At 42.8% G+C, this 21,304-nt stretch overlaps 1 protein-coding gene across 6 annotated transcripts in view; it reads right to left on the minus strand.

The window, feature by feature from the left end:
• The window catches only part of adamts9 (ADAM metallopeptidase with thrombospondin type 1 motif, 9), a 256,708-nt gene that overhangs the window by 230,998 nt on the left and 4,406 nt on the right, over positions 1 to 21,304 (minus strand). For all 6 annotated transcript variants that reach the window (XR_011962042.1, XM_072582481.1, XM_072582483.1 and 3 more), the window contains exon 3: positions 5,735 to 5,900. Coding sequence is in view for 5 of the 6 variants with exons in the window: in XM_072582481.1 (XP_072438582.1) it covers positions 5,735 to 5,900 (166 nt within the window). In the remaining variant the exon portion in view is untranslated. The remainder of the gene's footprint in view (positions 1 to 5,734; positions 5,901 to 21,304) is intronic.

Here is a 21,304-nt window from a genome sequence, read left to right on the forward strand (position 1 = left end):
TGGTCAGGCTTGTGGATCTTGGGAAGGAAGTAGAACCGGGCAGTGCGGGGTTCCCGGACTATGAGGTTGGAAGCTGTGGTTGGGAGATCTCCTGAGGTGATGAAGTTCTGTATGGTCTGGGAGATGATGGTTTGGTGATGGGGGCTGGGGTCATGGTCGAGGGGACGGTAGGAAGAGGTTCCTTGAGTTGGCGTTTGGCTTCAGCGGTGTAGAGGTCAGTGCGCCAGACTACCACTGCGCCCCTTGTATTCCTGATGAAGGGCTTTTGCCCAAAATGTCGATTTTACTGCTCCTCGGATGCTGCCTGAACTGCTGTGCTCTTCCAGCACCACTAATCCAGAAACTGCAAATGACAATGGCAAGCCCAGCCTTGCGAACCCTGTATTGTTTGCCTTACCCAGCAACTGAAGGATTGTTCTAATATTAACCAAGCTTTCCCTTAACCATGCAACAACCTGATATAGTCATGCTCACCAAATCATACCTCAGAAACAATGTTTCAGTCACCATCATCATCTTCCCTGGATATGTCCTGTCTCACTGAGACGGGATTAATGTAGGAGTGCTCAACATTGTCTCCAGACCTTATGGTAAACAGGTCAAACATCCTGCCTATTACCACTCACTGAACACCTCAACTACCACATCGCAAAATAATCAGTACTTCGGTTCGAACACAATTGGCAGAAGCATGGAGAATATCAAGAGCACAGAACATACTCTGTTGACTGCACCACCCACCCCCTCCACCTCCTCCAAGACTTCCGTTTCCCTGGCCCCCAACGCCTTATCTTCACCATGGATATCCAATCCCTCTACACCTCCATTCGCCATGACCAGGGCCTCTAAGCCCTCCGTTTTTTCCTCTCCAGACGTCCCCAACAGTACCCTTCCACTGACACTCTCATTCGTTTGGCCGAACTGGTCCTCACCCTTAACAATTTCTCCTTTGAATCCTCCCACTTCCTCCAGACCAAAGGCATAGCCATGGGCACATGTATGGGCCCCAGCTATGCCTGTCTCTTTGTTGGCTATGTAGAACAGTTGATCTTCTGTAATTACACCGGCACCACTCCCCACCTCTTCCTCCGCTACATTGATGACTGCATTGGCGCCACCTCGTGCTCCCGCGAGGAGGTTGAGATTCATCAACTTCACCAACACATTCCACCCTGACCTTAAATTTACCTGGACTATCTCTGACACCTCGCTCCCCTTCCTGGACCTCTCCATCTCCATTAATGACAACCGACTTGACACTGACATTTTTACAAACCCACTGACTCCCATAGCTACCTGGATTACACCTCTTCCCACCCTATCTCTTGCAAAAATGCCATCCCGTATTCCCAATTTCTCCGCCTCCGCCGTATCTGCTCCCAGGAGGACCAGTTCCACCATAGGACACACCAGATGGCCTGCTTCTTTAGAGACCGCAATTTCCCTTCCCACGTGGTTAAAGATGCCCTCCAACGCATCTCGTCCACATCCCGCACCTCCGCCCTCAGACCCCACCCCTCCAACCGTAACAATTACAGAACGCCCCTGGTGCTCACCTTCCACCCTACAAACCTTCGCATCAACCAAATCATCCACCGACATTTCCGCCACCTCCAAAAAGACCCCACCACCAGGGATATATTTCCCTCCCCACCCCTTTCTGCCTTCCGCAAAGACCGTTCCCTCCGTGACTACCTGGTCAGGTCCACACCCGCCTACGACCCACCATCCCATTCTGGCAGTTTCCCCTGCCACCGCAGGAACTGTAAAACCTGTGCCCACACCTTCTCCCTCACCTCTACCCAAGGCCCTAAAGGAGCCTTGCACATCCATCAAAGTTTCACCTGCACATCCACCAATATCATTTATTGTATCCGTTGCTGCCGATGTGGTCTCCTCTACATTGGGGAGACTGGGCGCCTCCTAGCAGAGCGCTTCAGGGAACATCTCCGAGACACCCGCACCAATCAACCAAACCGCCCCGTGGCCCAACATTTCAACTCCCCCTCCCACTCTGCCGAGGACATGGAGGTCCTGGGCCTCCTTCACCGCCGTTCCCTCACCACCAGACGCCTGGAGGAAGAACACCTCATCTTCCGCCTCGGAACACTTCAACCCCAGTGCATCAATGTGGACTTCAACAGCTTCCTCATTTCCCCTTCCCCCACCTCATCCTAGTTTCAAACTTCCAGCTCAGTTACTGTCTCCTTGACTTGTCCAACCTGCCTATCTTCTTTTCCACCTATCCACTCCACCCTCTCCTCCTTGACCTATCACCTTCATCTCCTCCCCCACTCACCCATTGTACTCTATGCTACTCTCTCCCCACCCCCACCCTCCTCTAGCTTATCTCTCCATGCTTCAGGCTCACTGCCTTTATTCCTGATGAAGGGTTTTTGCCCGAAACGTTGATTTCGCTGCTCGTTGGATGCTGCCTGAACTGCTGTGCTCTTCCAGCACCACTAATCCAGTGACTGGTTTAGTGTCCATCACCAAAAGTGCCTCAGTACAAACACAACTGACTGAAATAGCTCAATCATAAAAAAAATTGCGATATCCCATCAGCAGTCATGGATGGACCCGCATTTTAGTGCAACAGACTACGCTGAATTACTGGCAGCTATCTTCAGCCAGAAATGACTTGATAATGTGCTACTCTGAGGCCCCCAGCATCTGCTGTCAGTTTTCAACCAATTTGATTAAATCCAGCTGACAGCAAGAAATGGCAAGGCATTAGATAATGTAAAGGCTATAGACCTTGATAGCATTCTGGTAATAGCCCTGAAGACTTGTGCTCCAGAACTAACAGCACCCATAGACAAGCTGATTAACTAAAGGGGCATCTACCTGACAATGTGAAAAATTGCCCAACTTTGTCTTTTACACAAAAGGCAGGACAAATCCAACTCAGTCAAAGACCACCTGATCATTTTTCTCTTGATCATTGGTAAAGTGATGTCACTCACTCAGCAATAACCTGTTCGTTGACGGTCAGTTTTAATTCTGACAGAATAAACTCAGCTTCTTATCTTGTTACCATCTTAGTATAAACATGGAAAAAAGAGCTGAACTCAGGAAGTGTAATCCGAGTAACTCCTCCTGATACCAAGGCAGCATTTGACTGAGTATGGCATCAAGAAGCCCTAGCAAAGCCAGAGTCAATGGTATCAGGGGAAACTTGTCATTGGTTACAATGACACCTATCACTAACAAAGATGAATGTGATGTTGGACATCGGTCATCTATCTCTAGGACATAACTACAGGATTCCCTCAGGTGAGTATCTTAGTCCCAGTCATGTACAGCTGCTTCTTCAATGACCTTCCCTCCACCATGAGGTTAGAAATGGGATGTTCACTGATGTTCAAAAAGTCTTCAGCATCATCATGATTAAGTGTTACTAAAGCAGTCCTTGTCTTATGCAACAAGACCTTGACAACATTCAGGCTTGAGCTGACAAGTGGCAACTAACATTTGTATCATGAAAGCGCCAGGCAATGACCCTCTTCAAAAAAAAGAGAATTAACATTATCTCCCCTCAGCATTCATTGGCATTAGCAATCACTGAATCCTGTATTCCAGGGGTTGCCATTAGCTGGAAACTGAACTGATGCAACTATATAAACACTGTGGCTACAACAGCAAAACAGAGGTTGGCATTGTGAGTGAATCACCTCCAGTCTATGCAATACATGCCCACATCTGTAAGGTTCAAGTCAGGATTATGGTGGAATATTCCACTTGCCTGAATGAGTACAGCTCCAACATCACACAAGGAGTCCAACACCATCCAGTTCAGAGCAGCCCACTTGGTTGGCACACTGTAATCAACCAATGGTGGCAACAATGTGTAGTATCTACAAGGTTCATTAAGACAACTGAGTGAAGGTCCTTTGAGAGCACCTACCAAGCCTACGATCTACCATCTGGATGGACAAGGGTAGCACATGTATGGAAACATCACCTGTAGTTACCCCCTCCAAGCCCCAGACCACAGTGATTATATTACCATTCCTTCACTGTCACTGGTTCAACATCATGGAAACCACTTCCTCCCAGCCCTAAAAATGTACTTACAGCCCAAAGACTGTAACAGTTCAAAAAGGTGGCTCATCAGCACCATCTCGAGGAAAACTAGAGTTAGGTGATAAATGCTAGCCTCGTCAGTGTCATCTTTGTCCTGTGAATGAATAAAGAAATCTACATGATCTTAATCAATCAGTTATGAACTGAGATGAGATCAGAAACAAAAAGTTTAGCTTCTTAGAACCTCCTCAGATGGCTTCAAAATTTCTTCACGCAAAAACAAAATTCAAATCTAGTGTTCTTTCTCACTATGTACAGTTTCCTGTAACCCATCTCCCTCACATTAGCTTCACTCAGTCTCCAGTCTGACCTTCTTGATTGGCCTGGTCCTATTTTTATGCTAACAATCAATACATATATTCAGTGTACCTTATTTTCAGAAATATTCTATTAACAGAAGGGCAGAATATAATTCATAACATACTGTTAAAATAGTTGCTTTTCATGTTGTTAACATCCTTGGCTGCCTTCTAGTTCTAATGGAACTAACTGTTCTACCTAATTTTTGAACGACTGCTCATCTGGTTCTTTGCCGTCAATCTACCTCTGAGAGCTAATGTGCTTTTCCCAGGACTACGGTTATACCTCAATAAACATTGGTTTTGAACCAAACATTGCTGGTCATTCTAAGAACTGCCAAACCAGTTCTTAGAATAAAGATTTTTTTTTCGCACTTCCAGAGTTTATTTCCTGTAACTGAGACTTCAAATCTTCATGCAGTTGATGATTTTAACTCTGTGACATATTTAAGATTATGAAATCTAAGCCAGAGTATTACAATTATTGCAAAATGGGCATCAATGTCACAACTTGGAAGATCCAGCACGCCACAGTGTAATATATACACCAATCCAAGGATCTTTCATCACTCGTCATGAGGCATTAAAAGAGTTGGAACTTTTACAACGAATTTTAAACGCTTAATCAGAATATCTCCACTAGCTTAAGAAAAGTTCAATACAACAAAAAGTTATATGATTTTTTACAATTGTTGGCTTTAATTTCATGCTATTTTGTAGTGATTCTGCCACTAAATTTGAACAACATCACCAGTTTTGAAATGCAAAGTTCTTACTAGATTCTTATACAGTTACAACTTTTCTCCATTGAAATGTTTAGTTTAGAATAAATGTGTGCAACAGAGTATTAACTGGACACAGTCCAAATGTTACAGAGAAAGGAAAAAAACATACATTTACACAGAGCTTCAATAATTATGTAATGTTTAAAAATTAAACTATTGTTTAGTTAATTATAAATTAACAATAATTGGACATTTTAATCAATTTAACCACATACCAAAAATAAAAAAAAAGCCTCATTAATGCTAAGACAAGAATAGTGTTTTCACTATCTAACTGAAAGTAATTAAAAATATACATATTTAATTCAATTGTTTATTAAACACTTACTCCAAAGCTTAACTATGGTTCCTACGGTTGCAAATCTTACTAAGCCAAAGTGTCATTAATCAAATGTAATTTTTTGATCTAAAGAAATCAAATCCTTCAAGTATCTTACTTAAACTAAAATCTGAAAACCTCTCATTATGCCAATGTTCTATGTTTTATGTTCCACTTTCAGTTGTTTGTTGCAATATAGGTTTGTAGGTTGCCATCACAGATTTGCTTGAAGGTTGTTAACATACCTGAGTTGCCACATATATTCGTGACCTCCCTTGTCGTTTGAGTCTTCAGTGCATCTTGTTTATACACAAGATGTGGTTTATTGTGCTCTTCATCATATTCTTCCCCATTAGGCAGAACAAGAGGTTCAACAAAATACTCGCCATCATGAGACCTGAAGGTGCCAAGCTGTGAAAGAACATTAAAAAGTATTTAATAAACCAAGTGCAGCTATCCCTCATTTAGCATTCCTAATATGTTACTAAAGCTGTTTGATCAATGAAAACAAGCTCAACAAAAATTGTTTTGTCTTAGTAAAGTGTAATAAGGATAGTTACGTTCTTGATTTGTAACTTATGCATTAAATATCAATTTATTGCCTTGAACTTACCTAGCTGAAACATCTACTTTCTATTCACTATGTTTATTACTATTAACTACCTACTTACTATCCTCTCTACTTACCTCCTGCTCACGACATCCTAACTTGTGCTCAAGTAACAATTTTGCTTCAAACAAAGCTCAGAAGTTCCAAAGAAGAGTCATACAGTATGAGAAATGTTAACTCGATTTTTCTTTCCACAAAAGCTGCCAGACATGTTGGGATGGCTTTGTAGCTCAATGGTTAGCACTGCTGCCTCACAGTGCCAGGGACTTGGATTTGATTCCAGCCTGAGGTGGCTGCCTGTATGGAGTTTGCACATTCTCCTCATGTCTGCGTGGGTTTGCTTTGGTTTCCTTCCACAGTCCAAAGGTGTGCAGATTAGGTGGACTAGCCATGCTAAATTGTTCCTAGTGCCAAGAGATGTGCAGTCTATGTGGGTTAGCCATGGTAAAACGCGAGTTTACAATGGTGGGGGATTGAGTTTGGATGGGATGATGGTTGGTGCAGACTCGTTTGGCCTCTTTCCACACTGTAGGGAATCTATGACCTGTTGAATTGCTCCAGCAATTTCTGTTCATCACACCCGAGTAAAGATATGTTCCCTCATCTTGGTCCTAAGTGGCTTACCCCAAAACCTAAGACTGTGAACCCTGACTCAAAGCATGCTCACTGCATTTAGTTTTTCTAGCCCTGTTGAAATTTCATATATTTCAATAAGATCCCTTCTCATCCTTCTAAACTCTAATGAATACAGGCCCAGCAGAACTAATCTCGATTCATATGACAGTTCTACCATCCCCAGTATCGGCCTAGTGAACCTCTGCTGCATGCCATCTGCGGAAAATATATCCTCTCTTAGGTAGGGAGACCAAAACTGCTCACAATACTCTAGTTGTGGCTTCATCAAGGTCCTGTACATTTGCAGTAAGACATCTCCACTTCTGAACTCAAATCCTCTTGCAATAATGGCCAACATACCATTTGACTTCCTATTCGCTTGCTGCACCTAACTGCTTAGTTTCACTGAAAAAGCTCAGCATGTCTGGCAGCATCTGTGAAGAGAAATCAAAGTTAGTGTTTCAGATCCAATGACCTTTCCTCAGACCTGAGGAATACTAACTTTGAGTTCTCTTCACAGATGTTGCCAGATCTACTGAGCTTTTCTAGCAACTTCTGTTTTTTGTTTCTGATTCACAACATCCGTAGTTCCTTTGGTTTTCACTTAGTTTGATTGACTGATGTACAAGGACACACAAGTCCCCTTGTATATCCATATTTCCCAATATATAACAACTTAAGTAATACTCTGCCTTTCTTTTTTTGTCACTCTGAAGTATATAACTTTACATTCATTCTTGTACATTTGCTCAACATGTCTAGATTGTCCTGAAGTCTCCATGAGTCCTCCTCAGAACTCTCAATGCCTCCTTGTTTTGTGTCATCAAAGAAATTTGGTAATATTGCAATTGTTTCCCTTATTTCAGTCATTGATTTAAATCATGAAGAGTTGTGGCCCACGCAATGATTTCTACAGTACCCTAGTTACTACTTGACATGTGGAAGGAAGACCCATTTATCTGAATCTGTTTCCAGTCTGTCAAGGAATTCTCAATCCATATGCCCAATCCCATGTGCTTTAAATTTGTCCACTAGGCTCTTATTTGGCAGCTTATCAAAAACCTTCTGGAAATCCAGTACCTCACATTCACTAATTCTTCCCTATCTATTCTACTAGTTACTTCCTCAGATTTGCCTTTTGTTAACCCATGTGGAATTTGTCTAATCCCATCAATGCCTTCCAAGTGTTCTGTTATCTTTACAATATTCTCTTGCATTTTACTCATTGCTGATGTTATGCCAACTGGTCTGTAATTCTCTGTTTTCTCTCTTTTTTAAACAAGTGGGTTACTTTAGCCATCCTCCAATCTATGGGAACTGCTCCAGAGTCTCTAGAATTTTGGAAGCTGACCATCATTGCATCCGATATGTCAAGGGCCACTTCCTTTAATCTGCACCTCAGAGTACTATTAGGCTTTGGGAATTTGTCACCCTTTAACACCATGAATTTCTCTAGCACCTTTTTTTTGTAGTAATACTAATTTTCTTCAATTTTCCCCTTTCACTAGACCCATCGGTTCTCTAATATTGCTGGGAAATTATTTGTGTCCTCTTTTATGAAGGCAGAACTAAAATGTGTTTTCAATTTGTCTGCCATTTCTTTGTTCCTTGTTGTAATTTCCCCTGTTTCTGACTGTAAGGGACTTATACTTGCCTCTGCTAAGCTTTCTCTCATCACATATTTATAAAAGCTTTTACAGACAGTTTTTATGTTCCCAGCAGGTTAACTCTCACACTCTACATTCCCCCTCTTGATCAATCTTTTGTTCCACTTTTGCTGAATTCTAAATTGCTCCCAGTTATCAGAGTTGCTGTTTTTTTCCCAGCATTCAAGATCTTTTTAACTTCTCTATCAAATCTCCTCTTAAACTTCTCTACACAATGAAGAAAAATTCCAGCTTCTCCAGTTGCCTTACATAACAGAAGTTCCCTCACCTCTTACACTGTTTTAAGACTTTGACATCAGAATATGGCTGAGGTTCTCCTCATTCTCCCTATTAAAATCAGCACTTCACTGGGTCACTCAGCCTTCCAAGCCTGCTTCGCCACTCAATATGATCATGGCTAATCATCCAAATTAGTACCATATTCCCTCTTTCTCCCCATGCCCTTTATCTCCTTAGCCCCAAGAATTATATCTAACTCCTTCTTGAAAATATTTAATGTTTTTGGCGTTAACTACATTCTATGGCAGAGAATTTGTCAGGTCATCACTCACTGGGAGAAGATATTTCTCTTCATCTCAGTCATAAATGGCCTACCCTCTATGCTTAGAAAAAGATCCTTGGCTCTGGACTTCCCGGTCATCAGGAACATCCTTCCTGTGTTTACCCCATCAAGACCTGGTAGAATTTTCTCGGTTTCTACGGGTTTGCCCTTTAGTTTTCTCCAGTCACTGGTCCAGTCTCTCTTCTTATGTCAGTCCTGCCATCCCAGGAATTGATCTGGTAAATGGTAAGACCATGAGACAGAGGAACAGAAGTAGGTCCTTCAGCCCATCAAACCTGCTGTGCTGTTGAATGAGATTATAGCTGATTCTGATAATCCTCAACTCCATGTTCTTGCCCTTTCACTAAAACCCTTGATTCCCTTACTGATGAAAAATCTGTCTACCTCAGCCTTGAATATACTAATTGACCCAGTCAAACCAGCCCTCTGTGGTAAAGAATCCCATAGATTCACAAATCTGAGGGAAGAAATTACTCCTCATCTCTGCCTTAAACCCCTATTCTGTGAGTCCTAGACTCTCCAACAAGGGAAAAGAAAGTTTTTACATCTACCTGTCAAGTCTTCCAACAATATTATATTTGATGTGCTTTCTCCATAACCAGAACATTCTTTCTCAGATAAGGAAACCAAAGTGCACACAATACTCCAGGTGTGATCTCATCAATGCCCTGTACAATTGCAGCATGACATTCCTGTTCCTGTACTCGATTCCTGTTATTATGACAGCTAATATATCATTTGTCTTCTTCATTGCCTGCTCCACCTGCTGGTTTACTTTCAGCTTCTGGTGTACAAGAACACCCAGGTTTCATTGTACCTTCTCCTTTCACAATCTATCACCATTTAGATAATAATCTGCCCCTCTATTTTTGCAAGGAAAATGGAAAACCTCATATTTATCCACAATATACCACATCTGCCAAGCATTTGACCACTGACTCAACTGGTCCAGATCACAGAAGCATCTCTGTATCCTCCTCATAGTTCACCGTCTCACCAGGCTGCGTGCCATCTGCAAACTTACAGTTTACATTTAGCTCTTTCAGGTAAATCATTAATACAAAGCTGGAGCCCAAGCATTGAGGTACCCCACTAGCCATTGACACCATTTGGAAAACGATTCATTTATTCCTGCCCTTTGTCTTCTTTATCCATGTCAATTCACTACCCCCTGTCCCATGCACTCTAATCTCTTATGTGGGACCTTAACAAAAGCCTTTTAAAAGTCTAAATAAATCACATCCACTGGCTCACCTTTATAAACCTACTAGTTACATCCTTGAAAAAATCCAACAGATGTCCATAAATCCATACTGACTCTGTCCAAAAAAAAACAAAGAACTGCAGACACTGGAAATCAGAAAGAGAAACTGAAACTGCTGAAACAGAAATTCCATAGGCACTGTTTCCTCCAGGACACCTCGATCCACACCTTCTCCATTTCTAAGATGTCCCCACACCCCCATGGCACCTTCCCACGCAAACGCAGGAGGTGTAACATCTGCCCATTTACTTCCTCCCTCCTCACCATCCAAGGCCCAGGTCATATCTTCCGAGTGGAACAGCAATTTATCTGCATTTCATTAAATCTAGGTAAAAACAATGACTACAGATGCTGGAAACCAGATTCTAGAGTAGAGTGGTGCTGGAAAAGCACAGCAGTTCAGGCAGCATCCGAGGAGCAGGAAAATCGATGTTTCGGGCAAAAGCCCTTCATCAGGAATACAGGCAGAGTGCTTGAAGGGTGGAGAGATAAATGAAAGGAGGGTGGGGGTGGGGAGAAAGTGGCATAGAGTACAATAGGTGAGTGGGGGGTAGGATGAAGGTGATAGATCAGAGAGGAAGGTGGAGTGGATAGGTGGAAAAGAAGATAGGCAGGTAGGACAGGTAATGGGGAGGGTGCTGAGCTGGAAGCTTGGAACTGGAGTGAGATGGGGGAACGGGGAAATGAGGAAACTGGTGACGTCCACATTGATGCCCTGGGATTGAAGTGTTCCGAGGCAGAAGATGAGGCGTTCTTTCTCCAGGTGTCGGGTGGTGAGGGAGCGGCGGTGAAGGAGGCCCAGGACCTCCAGGTCTTCGGCTGAATGGGAGGGGGAGTTGAAACGTTGGGCCACAGGGCGGTGTGGTTGATTGGTACGGGTGTCCCAGAGATGTTCCCTAAAGCGCTCTGCTAGGATGCGTCCAGTCTCCCCGATGTAGAGGAGACAGCATCGGGAGCAACAGAGACAATGAATGATGTTGGTAGCTCTGCAGGTAAAACTTTGATGGATGTGGAAGGCTCCTTTAGGGCCTTGGATGGAGACAAGGGAGGAGGTATGTGGGGAGTTCCTGGACTAGGGGGGACAGGACAGTGTCGAGGTAGGTAGAGATGAGTTCAGTGGGGCAGTGAGACAATGGGTCGGCCAGGATGGTCAGGCTTATGGATCTTGGGAAGGAGGTAGAACTGGGCAGTGCGGGGTTCCCGGACTATGAGGTTGGAAGCTGTGGGTGGGAGCTCTCCTGAGGTGATGAGGTTCTGTATAGTCTGGGAGATGATGGTTTGGTAATGGGGGGGGTGGGGTCATGGTTGAAGGGGCGGTAGGAGGAGGTGTCCTCGAGTTGGCATCTGGCATCAGCGATGTAGAGGTCAGTGCGTCAGACTACCACTGCACCCCCTTTATCTGATGGTTTGATGGTGAGGTCAGGATTGGAGCAGAGGGAGTGGAGTGCTGCACATTGTGAGGGTGAGAGGTTGGAGTGAGGGAGGGGGGTAGACAGGTTGAGGCGGTTAATGTCTCGGCGGCAGTTGAAAATGAAGAGGTCAAAGGCGGGTAATAGGCCAGCACGAGGTGTCCAGGTGGATGGAGTGTGTTGGAGGTGAATGAAGAGGTCCTTGGAAGGTGGGCGGGAGTCCTGATTGTGAAAGTAAGCTCGGAGGTGGAGGTGGCAGAAGAAGTGTTCGACGTCACGGCGTATATTAAATTCATTGATGTGTGAGCGGAGGGGGATGAAAGTGAGTCCTTTGCTGAGGACTGATCATTCGTCCTCAGTGAGGGTGAGGTCTGGAGGGATGGTGAAAACTCGGCAGGGCTGGGAGCTGGGATCTGGTGTGGGTGTGGAGCTGAGAGTGGGGGCAGAGCCTGTAACTGGAGTGGGTGTGGTGGTGGGGGAATCTAGTCTATTGTATTTGCTGTTAACAATGTGGTCTCCTCTACACTTTACAGAATACCTACATGCTGTATGCAAAAGTGACCCCTAGCTTGACTATCACTTCAACACAGCATCATGAACCCTGGCCAATACCTCTCTCTCAGACTTGCTGCAGTGCTGCAGCGAAGACAGACAGGAGGCTGGAAGAGCACAACAAGCCAGGCAGCTTCAGGATGTAAAGAAATCAACACTTCAGGTGTAATCCTTCTTCAGGACAGGGCCTGGGTGTAGGGGGAGCTGCAGATAAAGGAGGTGGTGGGGGCAGGGTGGTGAAGTGGGGATAGGTGCAGACAGGTAGAGGGTACGACCTGTTTGACCAATAGGAGGAATGAATCTGGTAGGTGGCTGGGAGGGGTAGAAGGGATGGGAAGGGGCTGGGAAAGGAGTCGAGAAATGGGAAGGGAGGTTATTTGAAATTGGAGAACTCAAATATTGAGTCCTCTAGGCTGCAGGCTGCCCAAGCGGAAGATGAGGTGTTGTTCCTCCAATTTGCTGTTTGGTTCATTGTGGCAATGGAGGAGGCCAAGGATGGTCATGTTGGAAAAGGACTGGGAGTGGAATTAAAATGGGCAGTGACTGGGAGGTCCGGTTGGCCCCGCAGGCCTGGCTGAGATGCTCAGCGAACTGTTCCCTAAGTTTACGTTTGGTCTCCCCGATGTGGAGAAGACCACATCGGGAGCATCTGATACAGCTCAGTATAAACTAGAAAAATAGATTCTCATTTTCCACTTGGGGACCGAGCAGCCTTCGGCACTCATTATTGAGTTTAAATAATTTTCGAGCCTGAGCACCTTCTCCCATGTCCTTACCCTAAATCCCACAACCAGACCTTGTCATCATATGGGCTGCTACCACAAGCAACACATTGTCAGCTACTAATGGTCCCCATTAGCAGCTGTTAATTCTCCCAGGTTGACCTTCACCCAAAATATTGACTGCCCAAGTACTGTTTTTTCTTTCTGGGCTCCTTCTCCACGTATTGTTTACTCACATCTTAACCCCGACCACATCTACAGCGTATATACCATCCTTCTCCGAGCCAGAATCAGTTCTGAAAAGGTTTCAATGAACGCAGAACTGTAACTCTGATTTGTCTCCACAGATGCTGCCAGACCTGCTGAGCTTTTCCAGCAATTTCTGACTCTGTCCAATCCTCTTTTCCAAGTGCTCTGCTATTAAATCTTTTAAAATTGACTCGAGCATTTTCCCTACTACTGATGCCAAGCTAACCTGTTTATAATTCCTGTTTTCTCTCTACCTCCTTCTATTTTCCACACTTTCTGCGCAACATTCTCTGCAGTGAGTCTGTCCATTTCATTCGTTCAATGTCCTCTTGACGCCTGCTACTATCCTTTTCATTGTTTATGACACTTTCGAGCTTTGTATCATTGATAGATCTTGAAATGATGCCCGTGCTGAGGTCATTAGCATATAACAAAATAGCAGAGCTCATTTACCAAATGTCATGGAACAACACTATATCATTCAGACTGTCAAAACAACTATCCATTGTCACAGTCTGCTTTTTGTCTCTTAACCAATTTGGTATCCATGTTGCATTGTCCTTCGATTGGTAATGAGTAAATGATGGGGTTGTTTTTACAAATTATTTTTCAAAACCTATATTCACAAATATACTACTTTCATTAACCCTCTCTGTTACTTTGAAGAATGTAAGTTCATCAAAAATGATTCAACCTTAACAGATCCAAGCTAGTTTTCATTTATTAAACCAAGCTTTGTCATGGATTATTGTTTCTATAAAGTTTTTGCCACCTGATTGGTTCTAGTAGCTACACTTATCCTTTATGAAACATTTGCAATTCTCCAGACCCCTGGTACCACTGGAGCTAATACCCAGAGCCTCCATGATTCCCACCCTTTCTTTCCTCAGTAACCTAGAATGCAGCCCAGTCAGGAGGAGTAAATTTCTAATGAGTACTGGCAACATTTAAAGTACTTTACCTTTTCTACTTTTATGGTTAGCATCACTGTTGCCACTTCCTTTACTGCTATACCCACCTCTCCACTGAAGGCAGAAGCTAAGTACTCATTTATCTTGGCCATGCTCTGTTTACATGATCTCCTTTTAGGTCACTATCAGAACCTGTGACTATCCATTTACACATTTATAAAAGACTTTCATGCTCCTTTCATGCTAGTCACTAATTTACTGCCTCGTTGTCCTTTACATTTGTTTTCTGAGATCTCCTTTATGTTGTCCAGTTATACATCATTGACATGATGGCAGGAAGACTTTTTTCTACAAAGTTGCTCGTTCAGCTAAAGATGGGAAATAAGGCACTGCTAAAGGTTCCTAAGGCCATGTCACAGTATAGTTTTTGGAGGTGGTTAACCATCTCCACCCTATGAACAGACTTTCAGGACTACCCACACATTAACATGGCAAAAGTGTCAATCATTCGGAGTGTGGGCTGGAAGTATGTTGCTTGGGTGGACTATCATGCCAGTCAGCACCCATGGCTACTTTTACACTGGCTTTGCCATTTTCAACGTCAGCCCAACGTCTGATAACTCAAATACTTAGAGGGATCTTCAAGTATTTTCAGATAAATTGTGAACTAATCAGTATCGGCTCTGCATGAGATTTTGAAAGTACTCATTAATGGAGTTTAAAAGCAGTTTTGCTGCATGTGGAGAAGACCTTGGTTGTGACTGCAAAGGTCCTGAATAGACAACCTGCTCCCACACATGGGTGCAATAGCTGAAATTCCTCTTAGGCAGCACCATAAGAAGGAGGTGCAGACACAGGAGAAGGTATGATGAGCCAAATGCAGAGGGAGGAAGAAGCTCTCAATAGAGGGAATTATCCACCTGGCTAGGTTTTTCAAGAGCATTTCTCTTGCCTCCTTGTAAGCTAGGAACATTGTGTGTGGCTTTATTTTAGAGGTGATTGTATAATTTTGATTTCCTATAACCAGACCTGCAACCTGAGGATGAGCCACCCATGCTATAAAGGTGACTGTGGCCCTGAATTTGTTTGTTCCAATTCTTTTTTTTTTGAAGAAGGGCTTATGCCCGAAACATCGATTCTCCTGCTCCTTGGATGCTGCCTGACCTGCTGCGCTTTTCCAGCAACACATTTTCAGCTCTGATCTCCAGCATCTGCAGTCCTCACTTTCTCCCTGTTCCAATTCTTTCCCGGCTGGAGCAGGCTATTTATCTGATATCTCCCACTCTGTAATTTATTATTGTAAAGAGGTGGCAGATTCTATTTGTGTTGGGAGAGAAGAGTTCATGATGTTCTTCCTGAAACCAGAGAAAGCATGCACATTTCTCTGTTGTGACAGTAGTCTCCCTATGGTAATGGGTGCCATCAAATAGTCACATCATTTTACAGAAAGTGCTTGAAATGCTGAGATATGCTACAAACATGAAACTTTCAACTCACAATGTGCCGTTGGTGTGTGGTGTTCACAGCACATGGTGAGGAATGCCCGCTGGTCTAGCAGTTTTCACGATTCTTTTATTCTGCAGCAATCTGCTGCTTCATCAATCTTATCAGCCAAAACATCAAACTACTTCGTGATTCCCCACTGCTACTAATCTGCATGCACTCAGCTTGCATATGAAAGTTATGCTGCCATGCAAAGTATCATAATGTAGGTCTTTGCAGTACTGAAGCAATAGTTTTGATTGCTGAGGCATGTATTTCAATTTATAGTAGGCTGCTGTATCCTAAAGAGCCTGGCCATCATAAGCGCACAACCCATATAACCAAGGATTTGATGAAAAACTTAAGAGGTAAAGGAGCTGGAGGAAGAAGCGAGGATAGACACAGCATTGGGTACATTCCATCTGGGATATCCATGATTGCCCAATCCAACTAAAGCTCCTTAAGCACAGCCCTAAATTCCCATTGCACAGCAGTTGCAAACTTTAATTCTATCAGAAATGGTCACAGTTGATCATTGATGATCATTGTCCTCAGTCATAATGTTGATATAAAACAAACGCTTCAAATCAATTTCATCCAGCAAACCATTTAAATTCCAAACAAACTTCAACACCTCAACCTTGTTCATTTCCAGGTGCTCATCCTACAGATTTCTTTTCCTGGCTGAGGACACTGGTGGCTACACCATGGCTAGTTGAAGGCTGTGGATTTTCACTGAGGAAGACTACAAATGGCCCCACAGAGTGGTCTCCAACACAACTGAACTTCAAATGATTGGCTTTTGACTGCACCACCTCGGCATGGGCAGAAATCTCGGTTAGCTGGCAGGCAGGCAACTGCACAATCACTGGCGGAGTGGCGGTGATGATAGGAGAAAGAATTCCAAAATTCTGTCATCTGAGGGTGGACACAAGTTTGTCCACCAAGCCATCAGCACTGCCCGAAGATGGTTTTTCAGCAATCTCAATAATCTACTGGAGTGTAGATTGCTGGACTACTGTGATCACCATGAAAACACATTTAAACACTGCCATGTACAACCATAACAGCATTAGTCTGAAATTGCAAGACAAAAGGTTGAGATTTCGCTACTTCAGTCCAAGCACAATGTTCAGCACCATGAATTACTCCTCAAGTACTGAAGCAGTCCACATCAAAATGTGATTTTGACACTGAGCTGAAAAGTAGCAAATAACTTTTGAGCCACATATATGCCAGACAATACCCATCTCCAGTAAGTCACAATCTATTCACTGCCACTTGATAATTAATGATGCTACTATCACTGAATCCTCCACTATTAACATCCTGGGAGTTATCATTGAGCAGAAACTGAACTGTACTAACCAGAAAATACAGTGGCTGAAGAGCATGTCAGAAGCAAGGAATCCTGCAATAAGTAATTCATCCCCCAACTTCCCAAAGCTGTTCCACCACCTGCAAGGCACAAGTCAGGAGTACGATAGAATAATCTCACTTACCTGGATGGATGCAGCTCCAACAACACAAACAAGTTTGACACCATCCAGGACAAAGTAGCCCACATAACTGGCACCACATCCACAAACATTCACTCCATCCACCACCAATGGTCAGTAGCAGCAATGTGTACTCTCTACAAGATGCACTGCAGAAATTCACCAAGGAGCCTTAGACAGCACATTTCAAATATATAACCATTACTGTCTCGGACAGCAAATACATGGGAACATAACCAACTACAAATTCCTCTCCAAGCTACTCTCCATCCTGACTTGGAAATATAATAACTGTTTCTTCAGTGTCACTGGGTCAAGATCCTGGAATCCCCTCCCTAATGGCACTGTGAGTCCAACCACAGTGAATGGACTACAATAAAGGCAGCCCACCATCATCTTTTCAAGGGCAACTGGAACAATCAATAAATACTGGCTCAGCCAGTGATGCCTTAATTAATAAAAGAAAACAAACAGGCATAGTGTTGGGTGGAAAACAAAAAATGTTTGCACCACCTGCAGCTAGTAAATCTTGTAAAACTTTGGGATGAGTGGAATTGGAAAGCAAGCAGACAGATTAGTCAGGGATATACCATCATCCTCGAGGAGAAAGTGAGGACTGCAGATGCTGGAGATCAGAGCTGAAATGTGTTGCTGGAAAAGCGCAGCAGGTCAGGCAGCATCCAAGGAATAGGAGAATCGACCTGCAGCGCTTTTCCAGCAACACATTTTCAGCTCTATACCATCATCCTGTCAGGTTTCAGCTCTGCTATGGCCCATTGCTGCACCTATGTTTACCAACACTGTCTCCACCATGGTGCTGCTGCTTCCAGTTATGGGCCATCTTTGCTGCAAGAGAAACAAAAATGTTTCTGAATGTAGTTTAGTGAATTTGAGTGATGTGTTTGCCACAGTGTGAGGAAAATATGAGGTGCCACTACTGCAAGCCTCACAGTGTAAGTGTATGAAGGTGTTGAGGTAGTGAATGTTGGACATGAGTTAATCATTGTCTATGATGTTCAGCAATAGTTGAGTGAATGCGGTATGGTGAATGCAGTTGTGAGTGAAGTAAGTGATTTGTTAAGATATGGTTTCCAAAGATACATTCACTGACCATGATCATTAATGTGAGGCCATTTCACTTTTTGTAGTACTGCACCAACAGGCCCTCAGACCTAGTCCACTGGCATTGACCACAATGGTATCTGTTCTTTCGTTTCCGGATACAGCTGTCTGGATGGACTCCTGAGGGAAGATCCTATTCTTCTGACTACTCTCTGTAACAAGGTCTCCATTGTTGCAAAGGCTGTGCCATTTCCACTACTCCTTCAGCTCAAAAATTTTTCTGAAGCTGGTACCAGCAGCTGTTCCAACCAAAATGCACTTAGCCTTCACAAGTTGAGGTGCGCAACTACTCCATAAACCATACTTGGTGCTAGCCTGCATACCATGATCCTTCAGATAAGAAGACAGCATGATATTTGTATGCTACCTAGGTCACTAGGAATAGCTACAGTTTAACTGCACATCACAAGCCCAGCACTCAGTTACTGAACTAATCCAACTTTTCCAACAGGCTTTGTGGACAAGATGGAAAAGCAATGCAATTGAGCTGTTAAGAACATGTCTGAAGGAAAGATATGATTTGAAATATTTGGAGGCCAGGGAGATGCTGATTGAGCAATTAAACAAGAAGAATGTGGTCCTCTTGGACATGAATGATGAACACTACCTTGGCAAATTGGTGAAAAGACATATTGAAAGATAGCATAACACATGCGATAACACCATCAGATGTTTTATCAGGACTGGAATGCAATGTGAAAAGAAGTTGAATTATCTCACCCGGAGTACAAAAGTAAAACTCCTCTCATTGTTCAAATATTTGTCAGAGGCTTTCCAAACACCCTACCTTTTCTGAGTATTCACAATCCTTTCCCTGCTACAATGGTTATTCAGAAGCCTGAGGGAAAAGACCTGCTTTAATTTAATCACTGTGAAAATGACATCTCTTTTTCAGCTGGTATTGTTGTTTCTTCCTCTCATCATGGACATTATGGAAAGCAAGCCTGTTACAATTGAAAATCATATCCGTTGAAAATGCAAAGTTTCAAAATTTACATCAACATCATTAGAAGATATCTTGGCAGTCATCATCAGAAACTGTATGCCTCTCAGCCTTCCTCAGCAAACTGTGCCAACACCTTTCCTACTTCAAATGCAGGTAATAGACATCAACTGTGTAACCAAAATTATGAAGGCTCATTCATTTGGAGTAAAAATCATTCAGCAATGACTTATATAATGCATTTAATGTAGTAAAATATCGCAAGGCACTTAGAAAAAGTGGTATCAATAAAAGGTCACAGAAGTAAAAGTCAGACAGATAACAAAAAGCTTACTTAGATACGTTTTAAGGAACATCATAAAAAAAACAATGAAGTTCAGTGAGAAACTTTCAGAGCTTATGTCCAGGGCAGCTTGAAGGCTCATCTGCTAATGGTGACGCTATTAAATTTCTCCAATGATATGTGGAGAAATATCTTCACCCAGAGAGTCATGAGAGTTAATTGTACTGAGTTGGATGATCAGCCTCATATTGAATAGTCGAGTAGGCTTGAAGGGCTGAATGGCCTACCTCCTGGTTCTATTTCCATTGTTTTGAATTTGAGAATGTATAAGAGGCCTGAATTAAAAAAAGTACAAGTGTCTGAAGCTGCATGGGTTGGCACAGACTACAAAGATCAGGAGGGACAAAGCCATAGGTGGAATTTGAAGTTTAAGGTTTTAAAACTGAGACATAGTCATATCAGGAGCAGTGTAGGTCAGTAAACACAGAAGTAACAGGTGAATCAGATTTGGAGTGGGTTAAGAAATGAACAGCATTTTGATTGAGTACGTGTGGAGTGTAAGAAATGTGACAAGCTGGGAGAGCATTAGAGCAATCTAGCCCAAAGATAACAAAGGCATAGAGGGGGATTTCAGGTAAGTATGGAGTAGAGGAATGAGATGGAGATATAGTGATATTGATATGTGGTTGCAGACTTACTTCGGGCTCAACATAACATTTGGCTGGAAATGCTGGTCATGGAATAATGTTTGTCAAAGGGACCAAATATTTTTTGAAGGCAATTTCTGCTCAACTGAAACTGAATGTTGGCCAAACCGTGCAACAAGTCAGAGGCTCCGATGGATTCCAAAGAGCTGGTGGTGAGATAAAGCTTAAAATCACAAGCATACACGTGGAAGCTAGCTGTGATTTTGGGTGACAACACTAAGAAGTAGCATATAGATTGCAAATAGAGGGAATAGATCCATGACAGACTCCAGAGGTAACAGTGTGAAAGTGGGTCACCAAACTATCGCAGGTAAGAATGGAATCAATCTACAGCAGCTGGATAACAATATTTCAGTGCTGAGGAGGTTAGTGTAGTTAATTATATTGAGTGGCTGTTTCAATACAGTGGCTAAGATAAAAACCTGATTGGATATTCTGCAGTTACACGTTAGATTAAGATAGACATGACTTGGAATGCACAGAAAGTCAAAGATAAGCAGAGGCTTGTGAAGTGATAACACATTCAAGGAATTTCAATAGGTTAAGGAGTATGGAGTTAGGATGGTAAATTCAAAGGACCAATAGATAAGTGTTTTTTCTGTTTAGAAGTTCTAGTTAATAAGGTAAACTAATTTTAAAAATCTCATATATAAAAAGTAAATCCCATTAATTGCCATATTTTATCCTTGAATGTAAATAATGAAATCCAATTACATTTACAAAGCTCCTCAAGAAATAACGAAGACTTACTTATTTCAATTGATAGGAATTGAAAAGAAGTTCGTGTGAGATTGCCTCAGAAGATGAATGAAATATTATTGAAATCACTTTTGCGAATTAATTGTTTAAGTCTTTCTTGACAAAATTGGTTTTTAGCCAGTGTATGGCGTAAATATGTCCCCTTTCTCACAGCAGTGACAACAGCTCAGTTACCTCTGTTTTGGGTATGGGTAAGAAAGCAGACAAAGGTAATAAGTTGTGGCCGAAACTGGCAGTTGAAATGGAAGTAGACAAGTATAGAAAGGATAAGGGTTCAATATATCAGCATTGCTTACTCAAAGAAAGTTACACGGAAAAATTTGTAGACATTTCACAAAAACTGCAGCAATTCATAGCAGTACCAGCAAATGGCACTCAAGCACAAGTGGCCATAAGATTATCTTCACTTTGAATTAATTGACACAGGAAGTATATCTACTGCCATTGTCACTGAATCAC

This window comes from Chiloscyllium punctatum, chromosome 12 (assembly GCF_047496795.1).
Source record: "Chiloscyllium punctatum isolate Juve2018m chromosome 12, sChiPun1.3, whole genome shotgun sequence".
Classification (NCBI taxonomy): Eukaryota; Metazoa; Chordata; class Chondrichthyes; order Orectolobiformes; family Hemiscylliidae; genus Chiloscyllium; species Chiloscyllium punctatum.